Raw genomic sequence first — 26,747 nt, 5'->3', positions numbered from 1 at the left:
AAAAATGTATCATTCAAAATCATAATTTAAAAGTAAATTCCACCAGCTAACATGAGGAAACAACTCAAAATTTGCATCTGATTACTTTGCCCCACATGTGGATAAAATGCAACTTTCTCATTAGTTTTTGAACAATCAAGAGGGCCTTTACCAGTTGGTGTGGTGAAAATAATTATACCACCAACATGCATGCATTTATTATGTGGCGTAAATGATTCAGCTGATTTACCGATAGATGGCGCTGTATACAAGTAAATAATCTTTCGTATTTATAGTTGCATGAAATAATTAAAAGTTTGTACTGAACCCTCGCTGCACGAGTTAAATGAATTTATTATGTGCTATAAAGTTAAAGTATATAGAAAGGAAGAAACTATCACCGGGCTTCCTCATGTGTAGCAGATTCGATATCATATATTATTGTATAATAAACAGTTAGAATTTTGAGGGAAGTCACTACTTGCTTATCACCGCTGGTCAGACAGCTGCCCAAGAGTCTCATTAACTGGAAAATGAAGGAACATAACAGGAGTCAACACTGAACTAGTGAAATAATACAAAATATCAAACGAACGTTTTTATTTTGTACATGTCGATGCGTAAAAATTTTTTATGCCGGTTTCTTTAAATCAATTACTATGTTTTTAGGTATAAACACATACATCTACGATTACAACAAGTGTTTGCCAAAAACAATTCAATAATGAAACAAGCTTTTGTTACCGACTGTACTTTTCTACTTATCGAAACGATTCTAACGAGCCCAAACTCGGTGGGCTTATATTATTTAATTACTGAATGAGGCCAACATCGGACCATCAAGTAGAACAACATTATCATTATCACATAAGTGTGCTGTGTTCGGTAAAAAAATGTCTTAATTCAGTCTATTATTTTGTACAGACATTGCATTGATGCTAGTTATTTTTATGGACTAGTAGGATGAAAATATAGGTTACTAGGGTACCTTCAATTCCCAACAATTTACTTACTATAATTAATATGAGATCGTATTAGTACCTCCACACACACCTGTACCCGGCCCGGGGAACCTTGACCCCTATGACACTGACAGCTATTCCCACGACACAACCTTGTAGGGGCGTCACCGTTACATTAGAATCGAATTGGAGGCGTCTAAAAATTACAGTTATTAATTTTAGGTAGATATATGCCATTACAATGATATTCCGTTGGAATTATAACAATTTTTAACATTAAAAAGAAATGATCTCAAACAGACTTTACGTTTACGCCCTGCAAAACTTACTTCGTTTGGAAGATATCGACTAAGTTAAGTTACATCGACACGACCCATCACTAACATGAACTGTCATAGGGATCAATGAAGGCTCCCCGGGCCGGGTATAGCGTAAAATATTACAAAGAACTGTGTTTTGTACAAATATCAAAAGTCATTTTAATTTATACATGACGCCGACCATAAATGAATTATTGTCTGTTATCAGAATCTCAATTCTTACACATAATAAGCAATCAATGTGCACGCAATCATAAGTTATAGTCAAATTGTAATTAGAACTTATTTTCGTACCTAATTTTAAAGCATTTAAAAATAGTTGTGCAACTATTTATTCCATACAATCCCTTTAGAGGTTGCACCAATAGACGGATTGTTCAACGGCGATCAGCAGCGACGTTAACGGTGCCGACCCTTACGATGATTCATCCGTCCATCACTCCTTTATCACCCAGCCGAACTCTTTCATATCCCGATCGAAGGATTCGTCCCTGTACTTCCTGATCTTGTTAAACCAGGTCCCGATGGTGGCATGATGCCGGCAGGTGCCCCCGTACCGCGGCGGGAGGCACTCGGGGTCCACCAGCTGGTGCAGCGACTCCAGGTCGTGGCCGTGGAAGTGGATCATCTTCCACGCCTTCTTGGGGATGAAGCGTTTGAAGAGGAAGAAGAAGGTGTTGAGGAGCCAGTTGTAATTGACGATGTGGCACGAGTGCATTACGCAGGGGATCGCCAACTGAAAAAGAAGGAAATGAGGATAAACGAGCTAAGTGCAGATAGCGTTGCAGTCTTTTCGGTTCCAGCTGTAAGTCTGGGTGTTCAAATTGTGGGTTTAAAATGAAAAAAAAAAACCACCAAAAAAGCTACCATTAGTGTAACACTGACAAATTCGACTCGACTCAACTAACGTGTGCATAACTTACTATGCATCACGCTCGTACTCGCATATTAGTGCGAGCTAGATGTATAGAAAGTAAGTTACGCAGACGTTAGCGAATATGTCAGTTTGACACTCAGGCAGTCGTGGTAAGGCTACTTGTTTATGGAGTATGAATGAATATAGGTGATTGAGTGGAGCGGAACATATACACCATAAAGTTAGCACCTAACTTGATTTTCAAGGAATTTCTTAAACACTCGTACCTTAAATCCTTAACGCAAGGCCTAGGTAAGAAAAACATATTTAAAAGCTTTTATTTAACTTGCGATTTGATTTTTTTGGGTTAGTACATAAAAAAATCATCTCCTATGAAAGTATAATCATGCACATTGCCCCATCAGGTATTTCTTCATATTAGACACTGCAGTTGCAGCCGGATTGTGTCGCAGTAGATTGATGTATGTTATGTCATATAACGTAACTTACACACTCGCAACAGATGATCGAGGTGTCATATCTAAAGGTTTAAGGGTAAACGTGAGGAAGGATACGGAAAGAGAAGTGTCTGACCTTATAAAGATATCATTATTTTAAATAACGCAAAACAATAGTAATAATTTTGGTCACAACTTTCCACTTCAACTTTATATAATTTTATATGCTATGCATTTTAATATTACCAGAAATGATGTAGGTAATTTTTCACAATAACTTGACTGAATTATAAACCTCTCGGAATACATTTTCTCAGTTAAGCATATGAACTAGGCTTCCTTAACGGTATAGAGTGTATAAAGAACTCAATCAGCCAGGGTTGAAAAAAGTCGTCAGAACTTACCCCCATGAGGCACACGATCTGGTAGGCGATGGTCGGCGTGAGCGTGGCCACGTGCTTCATGGTGATGCCGGCCATGTCCACGATCACGGTGCCGCCAAGAACCTGCAATATATTCAAAAGCAACCAAATAAGACAAACATGCTCTGAAAGCGAACTTCTCAAATTGCGTCGATTGTAATAATTGGCGCCCGCGAGCAAGCAAGGCAAGCGAAAATCTGGACGTGATTTTAGTTACCGCTAACGAATCGGTCGCCATTTTGATGATGTCTTAGATAAAGAGTCAAGCTTAGGTTCTTTACTAAAAGAATAAACCACTTGTGCGTGACACATACACAAATAATTTGATATGGAAGTAGTTTTCGGTGATCATAATCTATATACTGACATTGATTTGTAAAATGTCATTTATAAGTACCTGCATTTTGGGCGAGCGCAGCCCGATCTCCATCATGGCCATGCCCACCTTCACCAGCTCCTCCACGGGGTAGTCATCAGGGTTCCATGTTCCTGGAGAAATACAACATCAGAATTAAAACAGATTGCTACGCGTGTCTTGAACAGTTAATTTGATTTTTGTTAAACTCTGAGTCAAATACAACTTGAACGTGTATAAAGAAACGCCAATTGATTATGCACTCAACAATGGAATGTGTACTCGCTCAACTCTATATAATACTTCATTTTTATACTACTGTGGCGCAATGGATATTTGTTTCTTCGCGGCACTGTCGAGACCAATAACATGGGTCGATTTTGATGGTTCCTAGTGTTCCTACGTGCAAAGTCCGAGAATTAAATTTCAGTAGCATTTCGTACCTTGTCACAGTAATAATCATTAAGAAGGTCGCTGGGACCTCAAACTATTGTCAGTGTGACAAGGTACGAAACGGCACTGAAATTAAATTGCTTGACCGTACCAGTTTGTGTTATCTGTCCAGTCTCACTAAGAAGAACTTAGGATAGTCGACGTAAACTAATTTACACTGAATCACCATAAAATTGTTCGAGTGATCGGTGAAAATTATATTTCGTCAATTTATTAACAAAACTGAACATGTTGACACAATAGTCAGTCGGGTTCGTTTCTCTATGCACTGTGTATTGTATACCATTTGCCACTTATTCAAATCTTTCCGTCTAGTGATAAGTACACTAGCAAAAAAAAAAAAAATGAGACAGAAAAGTAGAAATAAGCACGCATACAAAATGGAATAATTAATAAAAAAGTAGACATATACTTACATTTTGTATGCGTGCTTATTTCTACTTTTTTGCACACGGTATGTATATATAGGTAGTTGGTAGGTAGGTACATGAGGTTACATATACATACCGTGTGCTTTGCTACTTTTGATTTGTTTGTAAACGTGAGTGATAAACATGTACTTAACTAAGAAGTACCTAAAGTGTGGGTACTAATAAAACCTTTTAAGGCGAGGTGGACCGAGGCCAAAATGCCAAGTTTTATTTATACAATTATTTCTGGGCCAATTTTTTTGTCTTTAATTTAAGAAGTTTTAAGGACACAGTTTATTATGTTTAAATTGTTTTTACCGTTAACAATTAAATAAATAATCGCTTGATAGTATATTGGTAGATAAATCAATTCATTATGTTCGAAACATAGAAACATAAACTATACCTACATGACACTGATTTAAACGTTCACGATTTTTACACATTATTATATTTAATAATATACCTACGAGTAAATGCTTAGATAAATTATTATCAATAAAATCAACGTTATACCATATTCGCATACCGGTAGGTACAATGTATAAAAAAGTATCGTTCGCAGAAATCGAAGGCATGACCTCCACGTGGGTGCTCGCGGCGGCGCCGGCGGCACTGGGCCGGCGGCCGGCGGCCGGCCGGTCACAGATCACAGAGGCCGACCGGTTCGTTACGTTACATTACGTTATGCATAACCCAAGCCCGCACGTTTTGATTGGCTGCCGAGTTCGACGCGCCAGCGCCGGCGCCGACGCATGGATTGAGATTGTTATTGGAATCGTATTCATAGTGCGACCATTGACTTAAATCCGCGCTAGCTTTGTTTTTATATCGCTGGTATTAAAATGACAGGACTAACGCCTGTTACTAAATTGACTTATAAAAAATAAAACAAATTGTCTGATTAAAACCTCGTTTGTCAAAACAATCTGCTGCTTGCTTTAAACTTTAGCAATGCACTTTAGGTCTTGGAGGATTTACCAACTGGAGTGGCCTTTAAGAGCTTACCCGTTTGTCGAAAACCTCGGCCAATGGTCATATTTATTGTATGGACTGAAGTTTATCTGACTGTGGCTATTTGTACGTTACGTACAAATAGTCATACATTTGACGTGCCCCTCCCCCGCAAAAATCGGCAGTGTGTTTTGTACAGAAAATTATCGACAAGGCGTCTCCAGTTGTTAAATCCTCCAAGACGTAGGTATGTTAAAAAGTACAATATTGCCAAAGCCTCATTATCCTTCTTCCAAACTCCTCCGCAAACATGAAAGACGCAGAGACAGTATTGTTAATTTGTTATTTGAACCCCGTTTGAAATTTTTTAATAAGGTTTATTCTTGTCTTTAAAATGTTAATGATAGGAATCTACTTAATATTTTGGATTGGGATAGTATTGTAAGATCTGAATGCAGCCTCTAGTTTCGAACGTGACGTGTTACGCAGTAGATGCAATCGCGATCGCGACCGTTCGAGTTAATATTTAAAATGTTAAAGTAAAAGTGACGGACGAGTTTTTTACTACGTACTCAATTGACATCTCAATTTAAAATAGAGTTTTGGAACGTTGTAGTGCCTACTTGTTCTTGTTTGGTGACTCTTTAACATTTAATTATTACTAATTACCTATATTTGCGCAGTGTTATCTATCCACTTGTTAAAAAACGTACTTTTATTATAACATCCTACGTTGTTTATTTTATTGAAGCGAAACCTTTTAAACGCCAGACAACACCTAGCACAAGTTGGGGCCATGCAGGCTGTGCCAAGTTTCCGCACCGACTAGTTATCTCGTCCAACTTGTTGCATGGGTGCATTTGCCGTGCATCTTATCAAAAATCAAAATCAAAAAAATCAAAATCAAAATAGTTTATTTGGTATCTATTAGAATTTAAACAATATTGGTAATGGATACCTCCTGGTAAGTATAGCAATACTTGTGTTAGGAGGTACCGCTCCTTCCTGACGGAAAAGAACTTCCTTGGAAAAGGAACCTAGACTATCCACCATCTATCATCAACGAGTACTGAGATACTTCGGTCACATAGCTCGCAGAGACCCTGGCAACTTGGAGAGACTTGTGGTAATGGGAAAGGTGGACGGCAGACGGCCTGGAGGACCAAGCCCATCGAGATGACGTGACCAAATATCCGCCCAGATGTACATCACACTAAGCAATGCTTTCCACAAAGCAACTGACAGGGAGAAGTGGAGAACTGCCATAGGAAAAATCAGCAAGCGGAGTCACGATCCTCAGCAGTGAGGGACCGACATAGGAGGAGGAATAATGGAGAGTTATCTGTTAAGGTATTCTTTTACTTGCGAATCAAATGACGGTCAGAAAAAAATTAAATCTCTAATAATAAAGAGATTTTTTTAAACTATATAAAACCCAAGTTTAACTTGAAATTGTCGCAATCAAAATTGGAAATTGAAATAAAGCTTCAGATTATGGCTTTACCATTCAACCCAAAGAGTTAAATTTCGGGTGAACCATGGACCGATCTCACCGGAATTAAATGCACCATATACGTTCACAGTAAATATAATAATAATGTTTATATGTAATTCAGCCTATATACGTCCCACTGCTGGGCACAGGCCTTCTCTCATGCGCGAGAAGGCTTGGGCTATAGTCCCCACGCTAGCCCAATGCGGATTGGGAACTTCACCCTTCACCTTACACATTTGAATTTCTTCGCACATGTATACAGGTTTCCTCGCGATGTTTTTCTTCTCCGAAAACCTAGTGGTAAATATCAAATGATATTTCGGACATAAGTTCCGAAAAACTACATACTCCGTACCAGTATACGAGCCAGGATTTGAACCCGCGTCTTCTGGATTGAAAGTCGGTGGTCATATCCACTCGACCACCACCGCTTGGCACAGTGAATGGCATTAAATGAAGTGTTATTGTCTTATCGCAATCTTGCGCCGCCCCAACAACTCCACAGCTGAATAACAGTAACCGAACCGCAATAGTTACCCGGCCCACGCCCGGCCGGTCATGTATGCAATCCGCCCCGGCCAGCCCTCACACCCCTCAGCTGGGCAAGACTAACCGCAGTATAGTCACGCGGCCGACATCCGGCCGGTCCAGCATGCAGCCCTCGTACGCACAGCCCACGCGGGCCAGCTCCCACACCCCACAGCTGGGCAACACTCATCGAACCGCAGTATAGTCACGCGGCCGACGCCCGGCCGGTCCAGCATACAGCTCTCGTACACACAGCCCACGCGGGCCAGCCTTTACACCTTTACACCTCACAGCTGGGCAACACTCACCGAACCGTAGTATAGTGACGCGGCCGACGCCCGGCCGGTCCAGCATGCAGCCCTCGTACGCGCAGCCCACTCGGGCCAGTCCCCACAGGTCCACGTCTCGGTACAGCTCGGGATACTGCTCCAGGAACCGGCAATAACGTACCAGCTGTGGAACATTACATTTTAGGATAAAATCGTAGTAGTGTGTCAAATGAGATCATTAGTTAATTTGCTGCGAAACCATGCATGTCCTGAGTTTTCATTTTAATACAGTAACTTCATACATTTAGCGTTTGCGTCAAATCCGAAAATAAAACTTAATTACCCTACTAATTCAAGATCGAAATTAATTAATTTTAATTTAGGAAACTATTAGGTATATAGAGACAATTTTAGTTTCGTACTGTAGCAAATTTTGTCTACTTTAATAACGCCCTGAGAAAATACTACCAAAAAATAATCGCTCAAATTAAAAAAAAAACAAAATTTCGCTGTTTTCTCGATTTCTGACAAAGTTGCGTTCGGATCTGGAGGTCACTCACTTGGATTATTCATTAGGCCAACTTTATAAACAAATCTGAGAAAAATCAGAACTAGGTACCGGATTTGACGCAAACGAGCTTTTAGGCGAGAAAAGTTACTTGATTAGTTAAAAGGAAACTAATTACGCCAAACATACACGTAAACAACATTAACAACAACAACAACATCAACATCGGACTAATTTTATAAAACCACTGATTCATAAAGTTTAGCAATCCTTTGTTACATGTCACTCTTTATCAAACAGAAGTGTCCAAATGACGGGTAGGGACGGATGATTTGACAGTTTATAATTAACGCTGTACATTGTACATAATTAACCATGGCATTATATTCAGCTAAGGAAGGCCTTGAAATATCCATTATATTGTAAAGGACTGGCTTGTCCAATAATATTTTATCTAGACGATGCCAATGTTGTGTGTGGCTTGGTGAGTTGTCTCAATCGTTTTCCTAAATTGTATAAATGTATAAAGTGTATTAAACATTATATTATACTCATAAGACAGGTCTAAATGATAACGTCGCCTGTAGCACGCGACGCGGTTGAATGCAAATAGGTAAGCGCCACCATAAAGCGAATTACTTCGAACCAGGTTCGAGCCAAATTTTATGAGCGTTCTATAATTAATGCAATTTATTTGTCGATTCAGTTGTTTAGGTGGCGGATTTGAGCGAGGTCTACAGCTCACAGGGCCACTACCTATAGTAATGTGTCTGTATAAACCTGTTTGTGCGCGCGCGGCACGACGAAGCGGCGCGCGCGCAGGAACCGCAGCAGGAACGCGTCGTCCATGCGCCGCGGTGCGCACTCCCCGCGCTCTGGAAAACAAATAATACAATCATTATAATGACCATCCAATGAGACAATATGACGAACAAACGAAAGATTCTCTCAAATTGCCCGCATAGGCTGGTCGAGCACCGGTTGCTCGCATGTCAGCTTTAGGTTGCGCATTCAAAGCAAACCTTGCATGAGTTGCGGTAATTCGATGCGCATTTTAAAGCTAAAATGCGCGCGCAGCATGCGAGCGGCACATTTGCGACATGTTCGGGCAGTCTTGACGCGCCTTTACGATACATGAAGCGTATCATGGTCAGACTTAACACGCGTGACTTATAGTATTGTTGATGTACTAGCTCTCGTCCACTAGAAACAAAACTGATCCGGTGAGCCACTCGCCACCAAATTATTATGCAGAGGCAACAGCAGCTTAACCTTCCCTTTCCTCTGCCCAACCTCAAACTTTTAGCTAGCTTCTAGTGGTTAGTTGAGGTTGCTAAAAACCCTGAGCCTCGCCAAAACGACCTCAATCCTGACAAGAGACCAACAATCCTGACGTGTACACCTACATGTATACCTACATATTGCAAATGCCCTGTATCAGAAAGTCACGTATGCTGTATCGTCTTGTCATCCCTGAAGTTACATTCGGATTGCGACTGCGGAGGGAAATGGGAAATATATTACTTGAGCATATAATGCATTTTTTAATACTTTTGCATATTTATGAATATACACCGTTTTTTTAGTATTTTAATTTCGGGGTATGGTTAAGTACATTTAAGGAAACGAAATGAAAACTTTGACATATCAATATGAGATAGTATACTTCCGTTTAGTAGCAAATGTATTTACGCATAGGAACTAAACACTAATCTTCTTACTTAATCATCCTCGATTGTAGAATGTGTGTCGGAGAGGAAGAGACAGTAAAACTCCTAATGTGTGAATGTCACGCCCTCACCAGACAAGGAATAAAGGACTTTAACACATGGAGATCGTCGAAAAAGCTCTTGAGTAGGAATATTGCACAAAAAAACCTGATGGGTCGAAATGTATCCAAGGCAAGGGATCTCGAAATAATACGATAAGATAAGATAAACACTAAACAATATGTAAACAGCCCTAAGGCAAGTGTACACGCTTGAAGGGCCTTATCAGGGAAAAAATCATTATCTCCAAAATTGAGTTAATTAGAATACCGGTGTCTTAGAGAAAAGCTCAGCAATGCACCCTTCAAATTATAGGCTTTTAATAAAATACGTTGAAATAAATGGACTGCTTTGTTCATGAAAAATGAAAGCGTTTTAAACTCTTAGCATATACTTTAGGTAAATACCACAGTAGGGATAGGAAATATTCTCTCAAGGCCATAAGGCCATTACTGCCATTTAGAAGCCACTCCCTCTCACATTGTACACAGCCACATAATTATCGGCATTTAAGGCTCGGTGACACGCTTTCGTTTCCACATAAACATACCAAATTAACTTAACCAATTTAAGCCTTAATCATGACCTAACTATGATTATCTAAAAGGCTGTATTGCGGTCGTCGACCAAGGCAGCCTTCTAGTTTTACAATGTTTAGTATGAAGTTCAGTACAATATATATACCGTATATACGTATAGGTAGGTCTCAAAATTTGGAGAGAGGCGAATATTGAAATCACACGCATAAGAAAATGGCACCGCGAAAAAATTAATAAATAATCACATTTCTCCATAAAGCTTCCTCAAACCAGCGCGGAGCGCTAATTCAAATGGCAATTTCTTAAGGGCCCTCCACACTCATGCGCGAATCGAGACGCAAAGCCGTGAAGGCGAGTGTGGAGGGCCCTCGCGTCGATTTCGCAGATTGTTCACGCCTTCGCTCCTTATTCCCCGTTTTTTGTCGGTATTTGGCCCGCGTCAAAGGAGACGCGAAGCGCGAACTTGCAAGACTCCACACTCGCGATCGCTTCGCGCCGCGATTCGCTCACGAGTCGGTTAATCTGAATTGTCATAACCTTCTATGGCGGCTACTTGATCAGCCAAAAGCGGCCAAGTGCGAGTCGGACTCGCCCATGAAGGGTTCCGTACCATTTATGACGTATTAAAAACAACTACTTACTAGATCTCGTTCAAACCAATTTTCGGTGGAAGTTTGCATGGTAATGTATATCATATATTTTTTTTAGATTTTTCATTCTGTTATTTTAGAAGTTACAGGGGAGGGGGGGGGGGGGGGCACACATTTTTTCACTTTGGAAGTGCCTCCCGCGCAAACTATTCAGTTTAGTAAAAAATGATATTAGAAACCTAAATATCATTTTTGAAGACCTATCCATAGATACCCCACACGTATGGGTTTGATGAAAAAAAAAATAATTTTTTTATGACGTTTTAAAAAAAAACTACTGACTAGATCTCGTTCAAACCAATTTTCTGTGGAAGTTTGCATGGCAATGTATATCATATATTTTTTTTAGATTTTTCATTCTGTTATTTTAGAAGTTACGGGGGGGGGGGGACACACATTTTACCACTTTGGAAGTGTCTCTCGCGCAAACTATTCAGTTTAGAAAAAAATGATATTAGAAACCTCAATATCATTTTTAAAGACCTATCCATAGATACCCCACACGTATGGGTTTGATGAAAAAAGATTTTTTGAGTTTCAGTTCTAAGTATGGGGAACCCCCAAAATTTATTGTTTTTTTTCTATTTTTGTGTAAAAATCCTAATGCGGTTCATAGAATACATCTACTTACCAAGTTTGACCAGTATAGCTCTTATAGTTTCGGAAAAAAGTGGCGGTGACATAATCGGACAGACAGACGGACATGACGAATCTATAAGGGTTCCGTTTTTTGCCATTTGGCTACGGAACCCTAAAAATCAATTTGACAGTTCCCAGTTTGAATCAGTGCCTTGCCGCAAACTAAATCCGATCAGCTGACGCTTCGGCGCCATCTTGCCGCGAACCAAACTTGACTTGAGTGATCTGTCGATACCCCCCGTTAGGGGGGTATGAGGGGCCGCTACCGCACTATGGCTGCGGCGGCTGTCGCGGGTCGCTTCCCCACCGACTGGTGGGGTGGTCTGATGGCCGTGATTTTGGGGACGGTGTGGGTAGCTGGTGTGGGCCAGCTCTTCGCTACCGATCGTTATCCAACCCCACGGCCCCTAACCTGGTGATACCGTTTGAGCGGGGTCAGGTTATGGAGCCGCGGAGAAGGCGACCGGCAGCTTAGCTGGCGTGTGTTGCGTGTTGAATCCGAGTGTAGTGTGGTGAGCAGTGCTTGTCAGCTACTGCTGGTGTAGAAGGGCTCGGGGCAAGTCCCGAGCCCACCTCTCCGGAGGTCTGGTGTTGTGATGCGGCGCGATGTCCCGAAGATGGTCCAGGCCGGCGTTGTCCGCGCGGTCAAACATGACCCGCGCGAGACGCTCGACGAACTCCTCCAACCAAACCAAACTGCGAAATCGCCGTGAAGTTGTGCGAGTGTGGAGTCTACGTCAACGTCGCGGTATGTTCGCTCCGCGAAGTCGCGCCGCGATTCACGCGCATAGTCTGGAGGGGGCTTTAGCTCCTTAATTAATTACTTACCAATTACAAAAAAATGTCCCTACTTATCAACATTTCAAGTTCACCCTACTAGTCACGTGATTTAATTGTAGTGTAAACAACGTAATGCTACGACTTATGAAAGGAGGACGAGCAGATTTGTATGGACACTCATGAACCAATAACAATAAGCGACATACCATCGCATCGGAAAGGTTTGTTATATACTCCATTTTTAGGGTTCCGTAGCCAAATGGCAAAAAACGGAACGCTTATAGATTCGTCATGTCCGTCTGTCTGTCCGTTTATGTCACAGCCACTTTTTTCCGAAACTATAAGAACTATATATACTGTTCAAACTTGGTAAGTAGATGTATTATATGAACTACATTAAGATTTTCACATAAAAATAGAAAAAAAACAATAAATGTTGGGGGTTCCCCATACTTAGAACTGAAACTCAAAATTTTTTTTTCATCAAACCCATACGTGTGGGGTATCTATGGTAGTAGGTCTTGAAAAATGATATTGAGGTTTCTAATATAATCTTTTTCTAAACTGAATAGTTTGCGCGAGAGACACTTCCAAATTGGTAAAATGTGTGCCCCCCCCCTGTAACTTCTAAAATAACAGAATGATAAAACTAAAAAAAATATATGATACGAGTATACATTACCATGCAAACTTCCACCGAAAATTGGTTTGAACGAGATCTAGTAAGTAGTTTTTTTTAATACGTCATAAATGGTACGGGCGAGTCCGTCTCGCACTTGGCCGCTTTTTTTTTGTATGGCGTGACTTGTAAAATCTCTGTTTAAAAATAATTATGAATCAATAAGAAAACATAAGAAAACGAATAAATAACTAAAATATCGTGACACATAATCATCGACAATAATAAAACCTTCATGATCTGCGACACATAAACAAACAAACCAAAAAAAACGATATAGGTAGTGAAGTTTCATTCAACTCACACTGCTTTTTGCGGCGATCACATTTTTTCACAGAGAGATTTGGGACTACCTGCCATAAGTAAAAGTTTTACAACTCGGAATATCCTATCCGGTGACGGCGGTGACATACCGCTTGCCCTTATTGGTCAAATGGGCCAATTAGTCCACCCTCCTGTCATTGACAATATTACTTTTTTTTTAACGTTTCCAGCTAGCGAATACCAATGAATTGAATACATTTATTAATATGCTAAAAGTCCGTGACAGTTCTATGTAAAAATAAAAGGAGTGTTCATAAGACTCCGTTAATGCGAGTTAAAAAATGATTAAGTATAACAAAAAATTGTTTACAGATTTTTGAATACAAGTGTTTATATACTAATCATACGTACAGAGTAAGAAACACATATTTCTGAACACGACTTATTTTTTTTAATACTACGTCGGTGGCAAACAAGCATACGGCCCGTCTGATGGTAAGCAGTTTCCGTATTGTTCCGTTAGCCTATGTACTCCTGCAACTCCAAAGAGAGTTACATGCGCGTTGCCGACCAAACACTCCGCACCCTCGTTTCCAGCTCTGGCAATCTTACTCGCCGGCATGAACACAACATTATGAGTAGGGTCTAGTGTAATTTGGCTGCGGTTTTCTGTAAGGTGGAGGTACTTCCCCAGTTGGGCTCTGCTGTAGATCTGGAATGACATCCGCTGTGCTGTCTACGACACAAAGCGAGATGACATTCACAATGCCCATACCTCTCTTATATCGTTAGGTTACATCATGCTATTGCATTGTAAGCCTTTGTTCTATAAGAAGCAAATCTGTTGTAATGCTAAAAAGTTTCCACAATCTGGCGATCAACGACAAAACGTTACGGTAAAAGCAGCAGTGCAGCGAATTATACTCTAATTACCTACCTAAAGTCCCGTTAACGTTTTAAATAAAATCAACTTAGCCGACTTGTTTACGCCACTAAGAGACGATAACGATTTGATTACAGCGCTGGACCCGTCGTTACACGATAATAGCATGCTACCGAGCTCTACCCCTTCGTTAACAGATCCGTCTCCAATTATAATTATGCCTGAGTCGTTATTTTAAAATAGAAGATCAAAATAAGGTCTACATTATGATAAAAAGTTTGACGAGCCATCATCCTAATAAATTAAAGTATACGGATTTGGGTCATTTGAAGCCCAAAAAAAAAACATTTTTTTTGTACTAACTCGAAAGTTTAGGCTATAGATAAGTTATGGTTGCGACTTATACTATCCAAAACTTATCTCCCAGCACTGCAGTAGTGCCTGGTATAACGGACTAGCATCTCTACTGAGTTGGTTCCTAAGGCATTCGTGGATGCCTATGCGCAATTGCACACTGGAATGGTTGAAACCTGTTGTTCTTCTCCAGAATTGAATAGTCTTGTGGTAGACCCTCACCGTATATCATGTCCCGGAGCTTTTGGATGGGGCCGGGTTTGGTCTCCGGGTGCTCGTACACCAGTTGCCGCGCCAACTCTTGCAGTTCTGGGTGCTTCTCAGTGTTCACCTCACGCCCGCGGACACAGATATGTCCTCACCGTATATCATGTCCCGGAGCTCCTGGATGAGGGCGAGTTTGGTCTCCGGGTGCTCGTGCACCAGTTGCCGCACCAAATCTTGCAGTTCTGGTTGCTTCTCAGTGTTCACCTCACGCCCGCAGACACAGATATGTCCTCACCGTATATTATGTCCCGGAGCTCCTGGATGGGGCCGGGTTTGGTCTCCGGGTGCTCGTGCACCAGCTGCCGCGCCAACTCTTGTAGTTCTGGGTGCTCCTCAGTGTTCACTTCACCCCCGTATCCACAGATATGTCCTCACCGTATATTATGTCCCGGAGCTCCTGGATGGCGGCGGGCCTGGTGGCCGGGTCCTCGTGCACCAGCTGCCGCGCTAGCTCCTGAAGCTCTGGGTGCTCCTCGGTGAGCACCTCGGCCTCGAAGGCTATTTCCAGGAAGCACTCGAACATCTTGATGTCGTTCTGGTGGCTCCCACTCTGCAAATTAATTTTAACAATAAGACATCTTATACATTAATCCCTGACATTTGTTTATTCTTTTTTAATACCACGTCGGTGGCAAACTAGCATACGGCCCGCCTGATGGTGAGCGGTTAACGTACTCGCAAGGGGTGTTACAAGCGTGTTCCCCGTTGTTTTAAAAATATGTACACGCCTTTTTTCAGGACCCCATACTGGGGCTCCTTGAGAAAACCTCTGCAGGGAAATTCATTCCACAGCTGGACCGTCCGTCGTTGCTTTTCATGTCATAGATCATTTTGATTATTTATAAATAGACTTACTGGTGGTGGAGAATAAAATCGTGTCGTACTAGAAGCTAGGAAACTACTGTTGCAAAATCTATAAATAGCCCTCGAGCACCGGAGCCTCGGTTATCTCATAAGACCGCGTTGCCTTAACCTACGAGCTACGATAAACCTCCTATTTCATATGATAACGTACACAGTAGCTCTATTTTGTAACAGCAATAGAAAATGATTATTTGGACAGAAACATTACAACTTTACTAGTTAATAATAATTAATAGAATCTAGCAATAATTTGTGGAAATCCATTTTAATTAAAACAAAAATATTACTGTTGTGATCCGCGAAATAATAACGTGCTGCTATTAGTCAAAGACGTGGCGTCCGGAAGCGACAGTCGGACCGGTGCCAGAAGCCCGCGCGTTACCGTCTCCAGCATCTCCTGATGGTGTCTCCTGGAGAGGCGAAACACGCGTCGAGTTTTGTACTTTTGGTGGTGGTTTGTTATATTTATTTGCGTACATATTTATTTTCTAACATTAATTGCATGCAGATATTTATGTGACACACTTTAATTGCTTGTTTCTTCTGAGTTGCATGTCTTCTTCACTTCTCGAGACCTTTCTAATGATCCTAAGATCGATTTGTTTTTGTTTTTCCATCGAAGATTTCCTTTAGCCATACATTTTTTTCATTAGCTTTAACCATAGAGACTATACATCTCTATTGTATTGTATTAATTATTTATTTTAAGATTATTATAATGTAATGTTTACCCAGGTATTGGCTGTTGTATTTATAAATGTTGTTATGTATTTTTCATGTCACTATATGATGTTACTATAAATGTTGTATTGACTTGTAAAAGAGCCCTTGAGGCCTACTTGCAGAATAAATTTTTGAATTTTGAATTTTAGATTTCTTCCGACCGCATCATCAGATCAGCTCCATGTTAGCATATTTTTGTATTGTCATCGGAATTACGGAAGTACTTACCTACTTAAAATTTCAACATTTTTGTTTCCGCATATTATAAGCAGCATAAAATGCATAAAACTTTTAAAGGATATCATTTGTTTACATCTATAAAAAAATACAATTTTTAATCATGTCTGTGACGTGTGTTAATGTAAACTTAAGTTAACCTTTCTCAATGTTTTTCGAAGTAGCTACAATGTTTTGCTGACACTGTGGCCTCGAATAATATTAAAGTTGTCACTTACAAGTTTGGATTGAAAAAAAAAATATTTACTTAGCGAATATCTTATCCAAACATGAGTGTAAAAATTGGAACTAATAAATACATATAGAGTTAAAAATCTTACCAATCTCTCTCTCTCTCTCTCTCTTTCTACATTTTAGTACGGTCGCCAAGCCGCTCAGAGGCCAGATTTAATTGACTCAGCTCGGCCTTACCCACAACCGGTATCAATGTGTTCGGACAGTTCTCCTGATCACCGTACATGCGGTAGTAAAGCGGAAAAATGGTGGAGGGGATAGTAATGACGTCACAAAGATGGCGGCCGGACCTATTCTTTTTGGCGGTGTATCTCGAAAACCACTTAACCGATTTTAATCATCGAGGTGTCAAAAAATAGCTTATATTATGGAGATTATTTCCTTTTCTACAAACATTTACGTGAAACCTATAGGAAAAAAAATAATCACAAAAAACAGTTTTTCTATAAAATTATTATTTTTTATTTTGTAAAAATCTCCGTAAATATTAGCATTTCGCAAATTTTGTTTAATATAAAACATATTGCTTCATTATCAAGGAATATAATGAGCCTTAAAACATACAGATCGAGTAATAAACAATGAAGCTACACTCATTTATTTGCGCATGGGTAACGATAACTGGCTTTTACCGGTCGAAACTGTGGTGACTGTTACGATACGTATTGAATGGAATTTATAGAGTATCGGTTTTAATTACTGAAATTATAATTAAAATTATAAAAACCAGACACAATAATGTTACCTTACTTCGACGTTTAGTCTCTTTTTTCGTCTTAATCATAGGTAGGTACATATTTCTTTTTACTTAAAAATTTTATACAGGGTGAACTTTTAACTACCAGTCATACTCTGCGCAGCAACTTTATAGGTCATACTTAACAACTTTTACTATGGGACCAATTCCGAAATCGCGAAAAAAAATTTGACTGTACCATATAAAGGTGCGACCAACTTTACCAGACCAACACTTTTCCAAACTGAGCTACAGCTGTCCGATGAAGTTAAGTACTTAGGACTAACTCTCGACAATAAACTCAATTGGAACAACCACATCAACAAACGGATAGACAAGGCGGGAGTTGTCTTCTGGCAGTGCAGAAGGATGATTGGTAAGAGGTGGGGACTCAACCCGAAAATTACCCTCTGGCTCTATAAGACGATAATCCGCCCCTTACTCTGTTACGGTGCTCTGGTTTGGTGGCCAAGAACAAACCTAGGCAACGTACGAGACAAACTACAAAGACTTCAAAGGCTCGCATGCGCGGCCACCACTGGCTGCACGAGGTCTACCCCGACTGCAGCCATGGAGGTCATGCTAAACCTTCCACCGCTGCACCTACACATACAGCAAGAGGCCAGTCTCTCAGTGGTAAGGTTGCGAACCCTCAAGATATGGTCTAACATCACAGTGAGCTCTTCACACAAAATGCCTGGAAAAGGTGTATGACGAATTTCCAGTGCTTAGGTCAGGCACGGACCGGATTCACAAACAAGCTATCTTCGATAAAAGGTACAAAATACAGTTATATGAGGACGACAATCATGAAGGACTCAATCCCCGGGAGCTGAGAATATTCACTGATGGGTCCAAAACAGACAGCGGATCGGGCTCTGGAACCTTCTCAGAAGACCTGAACATGTCGATCACCACTCCGCTAGGAGCCCATAACTCGGTATTCCAAGCTGAGTGCATGGGCATCATAAACGCGGTGGCTGCCATCACTGCAAGGAAGGTAGTAGGATCCTCCATCCGCATACTCTCCGACAGTAGAGCAGTCTTAATGGCTCTAAATAGCCATATAGTTACATCCAAACTTATACACGAATGCCACGAACGACTAATGGAGGTATGTCATAATAACAAGATCACCCTACAATGGATCAAGGGACACAGTGGATCCCGAGGTAACGATGCTGCGGACGAGCTTGCCAGGCAAGGATCGAATGCGGGGGCGATTGGTCCGGAACCGATTCTTCCGATACCATTTAGCAAGGTACGCTCAATGCTGCTGGCACGTACAGGGAAACTACACACAGAACACTGGCTGAACCAGACTGGATGCAGACAGGCAAAAGAAGCCATGCCTGGCATCAACGGAAAACTCACAAGGGCGCTCCTGCAACTAGGGAAGGTCCGACTGAGTATGGTAACCAGTGTCATAACAGGTCATGGACTATTTAACAAACATCTTTTCACAACAGGTGTCACAGACAGTCCCCTGTGCCGAGGTTGCATGGAGACAGAAGAAACAGCCTCTCACGTGGTGCTGGAATGCAGCGGAGTGACTCCATACAGGGCTAAACATCTCGGATCTCCGAGAGACCTCCCCGAGGTCCTACTCAACATCAAAGGTTTGATAGGATTCCTCGAGGAGCTGGGCTGGCAGGACTAGCCCACCCCCAACATATCACGCAAAATAGGCGCAAGTCGTCGAGTTGCGGAAAAATCGCCCGAATACAATACAATACAATACAAGGTGTGACCAGACCGCAGATTAAAAAACGGTCACGATACGGAATCGCAGTGACGCGTCGTATGCGTACCGTTTTTGACGCATGCTCCCCACACCGCTGTTTAAAAAACGGTGACGGTACGGAATCGCAGTGACGTGCTTCACGCGAATCTTTTTTGTTCGCAAAACAGTTGCGTCTTTTACGTCACCGGTACGGTGTCTGCCATAAGATCTCCGTGTAATATTTTTTGCGATTTTTACGCAGTTCAATTTACGGTGCGTCAGCTTATTTTAAGCAGCGGTGTGGCGAGCATGCGTCATGGACCCGGGTACGTCCTTAAACTACGTCCAAAAGAGAGGTATGGGCATTGTGAATGTCATCTCGCTTTGTGTGGTAGGGCACAGCCAGTGGGTGTCATTCCAGATCCAAATTTTCTTGCGTGATTCGGCATTAGTCCCATAATAAAAGTTGTTCAGTATGACCTGTAAAGTCACTGCGCAGAGTATGGCTGGTGGTTAAAATTTCATCTTATACCTATATTCGACACAAGTAGTAAGTACTTACAGACCAACTATGATACACATTTTGCCTGTATAGTGATACATAGTGAATAAATTAATACCTGATTTAAAAAATAAAACAAAAATAACAAATAGCATGTTATTTAATTCAGTAATCACTAATCAGTCTTAAACAATGAACATCATACTTTTAGATTAGACAACAAAATGTATATTTATACTGTGTTTCGACTTGAAAGATTTTACTGCTTTAAAACATAAGACAAACCTACCAACCAAATGTATAAAAAAAAAATTTTTTTGTGATTATTATTTTCCTATAGGTTTCACGTAAATGTTTGTAAAAAGGAAATAATCTCCATAATATAAGCTATTAGTTGACACCTCGATGAATACAATCGGTTAAGTGGTTTTCGAGATACACCGCCAAAAACAATAGGTCCGGACGCCATCTTTGTGACATCATTACTATCCCCTCCCACCATTTTTCCGCTTTACTACCGCATGTACGGTGATCAGGAAAAACGCCCGAACACATTGATACCGGTTGTGGGTAAGGCCGAGCTGAGTCAATTAAATCTGGCCTCGGAGCGGCTTGGTTAAAAGTTCACCCTGTATAAAATTTTTAAGTAAAAAGAAATATGTACCTACCTATGATTAAGACGAAAAAAGAGACTAAACGTCGAAGTAAGGTAACATTATTGTGTCTGGTTTTTATAATTTTAATTATAATTTCAGTAATTAAAACCGATACTCTATAAATTCCATTCAATACGTATCGTAACAGTCACCACAGTTTCGACCGGTAAAAGCCAGTTATCGTTACCCATGCGCAAATAAATGAGTGTAGCTTCATTGTTTATTACTCGATCTGTATGTTTTAAGGCTCATTATATTCCTTGATAATGAAGCAATATGTTTTATATTAAACAAAATTTGCGAAATGCTAATATTTACGGAGATTTTTACAAAATAAAAAATAATAATTTTATAAAAAAACTGTTTTTTGTGATTATTTTTTTTCCTATAGGTTTCACGTAAATGTTTGTAGAAAAGGAAATAATCTCCATAATATAAGCTATTATTTGACACCTCGATGATTAAAATCGGTTAAGTGGTTTTCGAGATACACCGCCAAAAAGAATAGGTCCGGCCGCCATCTTTGTGACGTCATTACTATCCCCTCCACCATTTTTCCGCTTTACTACCGCATGTACGGTGATCAGGAGAACTGTCCGAACACATTGATACCGGTTGTGGGTAAGGCCGAGCCGAGTCAATTAAATCGTGTTTCTAGAGGGCTTTTGAGATTTGGCGACCGTACTATTTTTCTTTGTTTGTGCAACAAAGTTTAAATAAATAATAATTGTACTTATATCTTTATATGTAAATATCATTTGTTAACATGGGCACTAAACAAAAATTAAACTTGAGATTATTTTTAATATGTCGGTGATAAACAGGAATAAAGCCCGCCTTATGATAAGCAGCTACCGTTGCCTACGCCTTCAATGTATGTATAATTGTACATGTGCGTTGCAGACTCTTTAAAAACTTTGTACCTAAACTCCATTTTTACAGAACCCAATGGAAAAACTTGTTTTTTTTTTATATTGCACTTATTGATTCTTCTTCTTCCCAGTCGTATCCTCATGGCTGAGGGACGTCACCAGTGCTCTTCAAGCCGCTCTCTCTTGGGCCTAGTGCATGCTAGCCTGCAATGTGGTTTTTGTCTTTGACGTTATTCTGTCCGCCCAACGCATGGCCATACGTCCATCCCTACGCTCCCTTTACCTTTACCCTACGATTTTTCAGCTTTTCCAGGTTATCTGGACCTGCCCTGCTCAGATGACCGAAGACATCAAGTACACGTTGGGTTAGGTTAGGTTAGTGGAGAGCCTGGTTTTAATGTTAACTTCGTCGATAATAGATGCATTTGTGCGGCGTTCAGTCCACGAGATCCTGAGCACTTATTGCATACGATACTATTGTTTATTTATTGCATGCAGAGCTTGTCGCGTGGCAGCTCGGCAGTAGGTAGAGGTAAAACAGCGCGACGTCATGAGGACAACTCGTACGTCGTTCGTGAGGTCGGAGATCAGGCTGCCGTGTGCCTGCGAGGTTTCCTTGTAACGACAACAGTTAATATAGTACCACCAGTATTGTGACTAATCGTTTAATGCTAAGGCTCCAGATTTGGTACCACCGTGTTGTCAAGGCAACAATTACTTTTAAAAATTAAAAAAATAATTAAATAATGTCTACTACAAGCAAAATTAGCCGTATTTAAGACCTTAAAGGATGACTAACGCTAGACCGGGCCGGGCCCGGGCTGGAGTTTCCGGTGCTTCGCTTTCTATGGAAAGCACCAAGTGATCACCGATCAGCCGTCATAGAAAATGACGTGTCGGACGCCTCGGCCCGGGCCCGGCCCAGTCTGTTAGGGACTGAAAACTGTTTGTAGTTATGATACTGGACATTACTCTGACCGCGCAACCTATTGTGCAGCAATCATCTCGCATGACATCGTCACTTTTTGCTGCCGACTATTAAAAGAGACTGGCTTATTTCTTGCTAATTCTCATCCTGAAGCACATTCATATAATTACCGACAATAACTTGATAAAACTTGTTGCTGAGCAAACGATCTTGCTTTCTGCTCTTATACAGAGTGGATCTTTTAAATAGCACTGAGGGCAGCTACCAGTCCCGTACTGCTACGCAAAAATGGTCTCATTCGTTATACTGATACCCAGAACTAGAACAAAAGTAATCAAAAGTATAAGATGTATAACGTTATCTCGGTAATCCCATGAAACATACGATGACAAAAGTGTTTCGCGGTAGGTCCTGTGTTTTTTGCATCTTATAAATAGGGAAATGCCACAACGGATCCGAAAAAAAATTGTACGTAGGGTACTTATTTGAAAAGTCAGTAACATCTGTAAAATAATGATTGGATAATCTGTGACGTGCTAAAATGAGACATTTGGGACTGTACACTTGCATAATACGAATACGATAGGTGATACGAAGTTCACCGGGTCAGCTAGTTTATATATAAATTAGTGTGCTAAATTCCAAAAAACGTCTGCAAATATTTTACGTGATAGCTACAGATATAAGTACAGTATATACCAACGAATTTTATTGTCGTATCATTCGACGCGAAAGGTATTATGCGAAGTTTGAGGATTGAAGAGTTTCATAGTAGAGGTATAATTTTCACCAAGGTTTGATGATGAAACGAATATCTACTCCGAATCTTGTAAAGGTTACGTCACAACGAAAAAACGCAATATTTTTGATACAACCAGAAACCACATAAAGTACCTTTCACCGTTACCTTCGGCTGAGCCAAGCCAAACTTAGCCGTATTCTGACGTATCAAGATCGAAATTAAACTTAATCAAAGTCAAGGCATTGCCGAATATGATATTTCAATTGTTTTGCAATGAAGGTTTCTCGCCATTCGTAGTAATATAATGCAGTCGTCATAACCATAATATTATCATAAATACCAAAGAAGAAATTTTCATTCTTTTTTTATACTACGTCCGGTAAGTAATCTCCAGAGCCTATGGATTTTGGCAATTTCAGAGATGTTACATGCGCGTTGCCGAAATTAATACCCTCGTATAAACAAAAAATAAAATACTTTAACAATATTGTCCCATAGTTCCCATAGATAAACCTAATAATAAATAATCGCAGGTCCAGTCCAGTCCAGGCTCCACCAATTTCAGGTCCTTTTTAATGGTCTGTAACCCTGAAACTCTTTTTCCCTCCTGAATGGTCATTACACTTGTCATGTGGTCTTCATTTCTTCTCATGACATCCATGCCATCTTAGGTGGTTTTCGCGGAGTTAGTCTTCGATTTTAATATACAGTTTCTGTGGATCGGGCTTTCACGATGGCCAGCACTCAGGACCATACTGAAGAGATAAAAACCTTCGCTTACTGCCATAATATCAGTTATAACATCGTCATTGTGGACAAAGAGGACCCTTGTCATAAATAATATGAAGTTGCATAACAGGTTTTTTATATCTCTTTTTGTTCGTATTAACCATGTGAAACTGAGTGCGTTATTCCCCTTCTACCAAAGTATGCAAAAAAACTAAATGTTGTCTTTATTCATTGCCGCTAAAAAAACTTTTAACTGCTCTAAAAAGCAAGTCTTAATCTACCATGACGGTAGTCGTTTTTTGTAAGAACGCTTTTATGGCCTTGATCTTACGTTTCAAATTTGAATGGTCTTTGGAAAGTGCATTAACCGAATTTGAGCACGTTTTGGAGCCGAGTCATTGCACTTGGATTTCACCTCCGCAACAACTGCTTGCGTTACGCACTTTCCGAGCGACGTGGACAATACAAGGATTGTTAGAATACCTAATGTTTTATTTACGTACTATCAACTACAAAGATAATTTAATCCTCTCTACGTTCAATATTTTGTGAAGGGGTGCTCACTAAATAACCTTGCTGACTGTAATTTTGATCTCACAACCTTTTAAAACCTAAGGCCATCCAGTTTACTTCGCTCGTGTACGAATACATTAGTTGCTTTAATATATTTGGCTCATACATAAATTTTAAAACAAATATCCTGTGGATCCTGCGTATCATGTAAAAAGTTAATAGATTGAAAACATAATAAGTAATGATTTTATCACATAGGACAATTGGAATGAAGAACCGTTTTATGCGGATTAGCCTTATCCTTGGCCGTGTTCTCGTAGGGCCCATAGTGTGCATTACAATACAATGTCCAGTCGCCATCAGATATATCGAAGGTGCCAAGGTGCTCAAAATATCTGAACACGCACTCTAGCGCCTTGACAATAGAGGCGTGTTCAGATATTTGTGAGCATCTTGGGCGCTTTGATATATCTGATGGCCACTGTACCTACACACTCCAATTCAATCTAATTATACCATTTCATAAACCAAATAAATTAACATTTCTTTTTTTTCATTGCTTTGTCTTACAAGGGAATTCATCAAAATAAAAATAGGAAAATTTTGTACGGTGGGTCTTACGAGGTTTTGGGCTCTTACTTTGGGTATGTCCACATGAGAGTCGGGAACGTCATTGCTGTGTATGATCAATTTCATTTATCTACAAAGTGTTTAATAAAATTAATAATAGTATGACGGAAAAGATGTCAAAAGATCAACATACTTACAATGCAACATACATTGTATTCGTTTTTATGTATTAGAGTGGTAAGAACTAACAATAGGATAAATAAAAATGCACGATCCGTCGTGTTGTTTACAACCCGAGTACGGTTCACTTACACTCTTAACTTAACTCTTCACAGTACTTTTTTCGACCTTTTTAGGGTTCCGTAGTCAACTAGGAACCCTTATAGTTTCGCCATGTTCGTCTGTCTGTCTGTCTGTCTGTCCGAGGCTTTGCTCCGTGGTCGTTAGTGCTAGAAAGCTGAAATTTGGCATGGATATATAAATCAATAAAGCCGACAAAGTCGTACAATAAAATCTAAAAAATTTTTTTTAGGGTACCTCCCCTACACGTAAAGTGGGGGTCAACTTTTTTTTTGCTTCAACATCTTCTTTTGTGGGGTATCGTTGGAAAGGTCTTTCAAAACTAATAGGGGTCTTCAACAATTATTTTTTGATAAAGTGAATGTTTTAGGAGATAATTGCTCCGAACGAAAAAAAAAATGTGTCCCCCCCTCTAACTTTTGAACCATAGGTCCAAAAAATATGAAAATAATCGTGGAAGTAGAGCTTAAGAAAGACATTAAATGAAAACTATAGCGGATATGATCAGTTTAGCTGTTTTTGAGTTATCGCAAAAGTTTCCCCTTCATAGTAAAAAGACGTACACCCACAGTTCATCCCTTGGTTAACAATCTACCATACTGTAAGCTCCAGTTTAGCTTATTGTGACGGAAGAGTGACTACGGAACCCTACTCTGAGCATGGCCCGACATGCTCTTGGCCGGTTTTTTTAATTATTCTTTGGTTACCTACTGTTTTTTGGTTTTCAGATTAAGGGCCGGCTGCACCAACCACAGTTGACTAACGTCACTCAGCTGTGAACTATGAGGCTTCCCATACAATCAAATTTAGCGATTTCTTTGATTTTTGTAGGTATGTAGGTATATAGTAAAATTTCCATAGTTTGATTTATTTATGTTTTGGCATTTAGTTTTTTCAGTAAGAAATGTGTTTCCAATACTTAAACTTTTTGGAGTATAATTGTTTGAAAAATCGGAAGGTTGTATGAAGAATAATTAAAATTAAAATATGAAATGACTATAAAACTATCATTAAATCAATATTTCTTAAAATTGTGTCATTCAATCCAATAATATTCAAATCGCGACAGTTGACCTAGTCTGTCGATTACACGGTCTAGCGTAACTAATAAAAGTCTAGACTTGATTTCGACATATGTCTTTCCACTCTCGCCCCCACCGTTTTTAAACCTATAAGTCTAGGATATCTAGTTTAGATCGCTCTTTAGTCTAACATTCAGATCTAAATGCGGTTTGTTATTCAACACGAATTTTGTTAATTTTTTTATATATTATTTTGTTATATGTTTAAGCCAATTTAAATCTGACTTTAACATAACTACCTGCATCAAAGAAAATTCTTCTACTATTTCCTAATTAGAACACGATACCGAATATGTCCTTAAATGGATCCATATTATTTTTGTTACACCTGTACACAAACATAAAACTTACTTGATTTTTGTTTATGTTAAACAGGATCCGACATGAAACACAATTCGTCTCTGCAACTGCAACTCTGCCACACACGACACAATAATAACCCAATTGTTAATGACATCCACTTACTTCCTCCACGTGACTAGGATCCCATGAAAGGTCACAGCATGGTCGACACGACTGGCCCTGACTCCGGTCACTACTCAA

At 40.0% G+C, this 26,747-nt stretch overlaps 1 protein-coding gene across 4 annotated transcripts; it reads right to left on the bottom strand.

Annotated features, from left to right (window-relative positions):
• Window positions 1-564: 564 nt before the first annotated feature.
• Window positions 565-26,747, bottom strand: LOC133526755 (clavesin-1-like). 4 transcript variants are annotated; one of them, XM_061863465.1, is made up of 7 exons: window positions 26,670-26,747; window positions 15,169-15,343; window positions 8,750-8,844; window positions 7,501-7,645; window positions 3,395-3,486; window positions 2,980-3,081; window positions 565-1,997 (listed from the first exon to the last, which is right to left on the bottom strand). In XM_061863465.1, the coding sequence occupies exons 2-7, from the start codon at window positions 15,314-15,316 to the stop codon at window positions 1,698-1,700; spliced, it is 882 nt and encodes a 293-aa protein (XP_061719449.1). In that variant the 5' UTR covers window positions 15,317-15,343; window positions 26,670-26,747; the 3' UTR covers window positions 565-1,697. The 4 variants fall into 4 exon arrangements, with proteins under 4 accessions (XP_061719449.1, XP_061719450.1, XP_061719452.1 ...); XM_061863466.1 differs by having other exon boundaries at window positions 26,556-26,680; XM_061863468.1 differs by lacking the exons at window positions 15,169-15,343; window positions 26,670-26,747 and adding an exon at window positions 14,889-14,910.

Source organism: Cydia pomonella, chromosome 17 (assembly GCF_033807575.1).
Source record: "Cydia pomonella isolate Wapato2018A chromosome 17, ilCydPomo1, whole genome shotgun sequence".
NCBI classification, from domain to species: Eukaryota; Metazoa; Arthropoda; class Insecta; order Lepidoptera; family Tortricidae; genus Cydia; species Cydia pomonella.
Note: the sequence above shows the minus strand (reverse complement) of the source record. Positions and strands in the feature narration are given on the sequence as shown.

Excerpts from the sequence above, each read along its gene's own strand:
- LOC133526755 (XM_061863465.1), bottom strand. The coding sequence starts at position 15,316 with ATGTTCGAGTGCTTCCTGGAAATAGCCTTCGAGGCCGAGGTGCTCACC. Across the intron at positions 8,845-15,168 it reads GCTCCGGGACATAATATACG|AGCGCGGGGAGTGCGCACCG; the intron begins GTGAGGACATAT and ends TTTGTTTTCCAG. Across the intron at positions 7,646-8,749 it reads TGCCGCGCGCGCACAAACAG|CTGGTACGTTATTGCCGGTT; the intron begins GTTTATACAGAC and ends AATGTTCCACAG.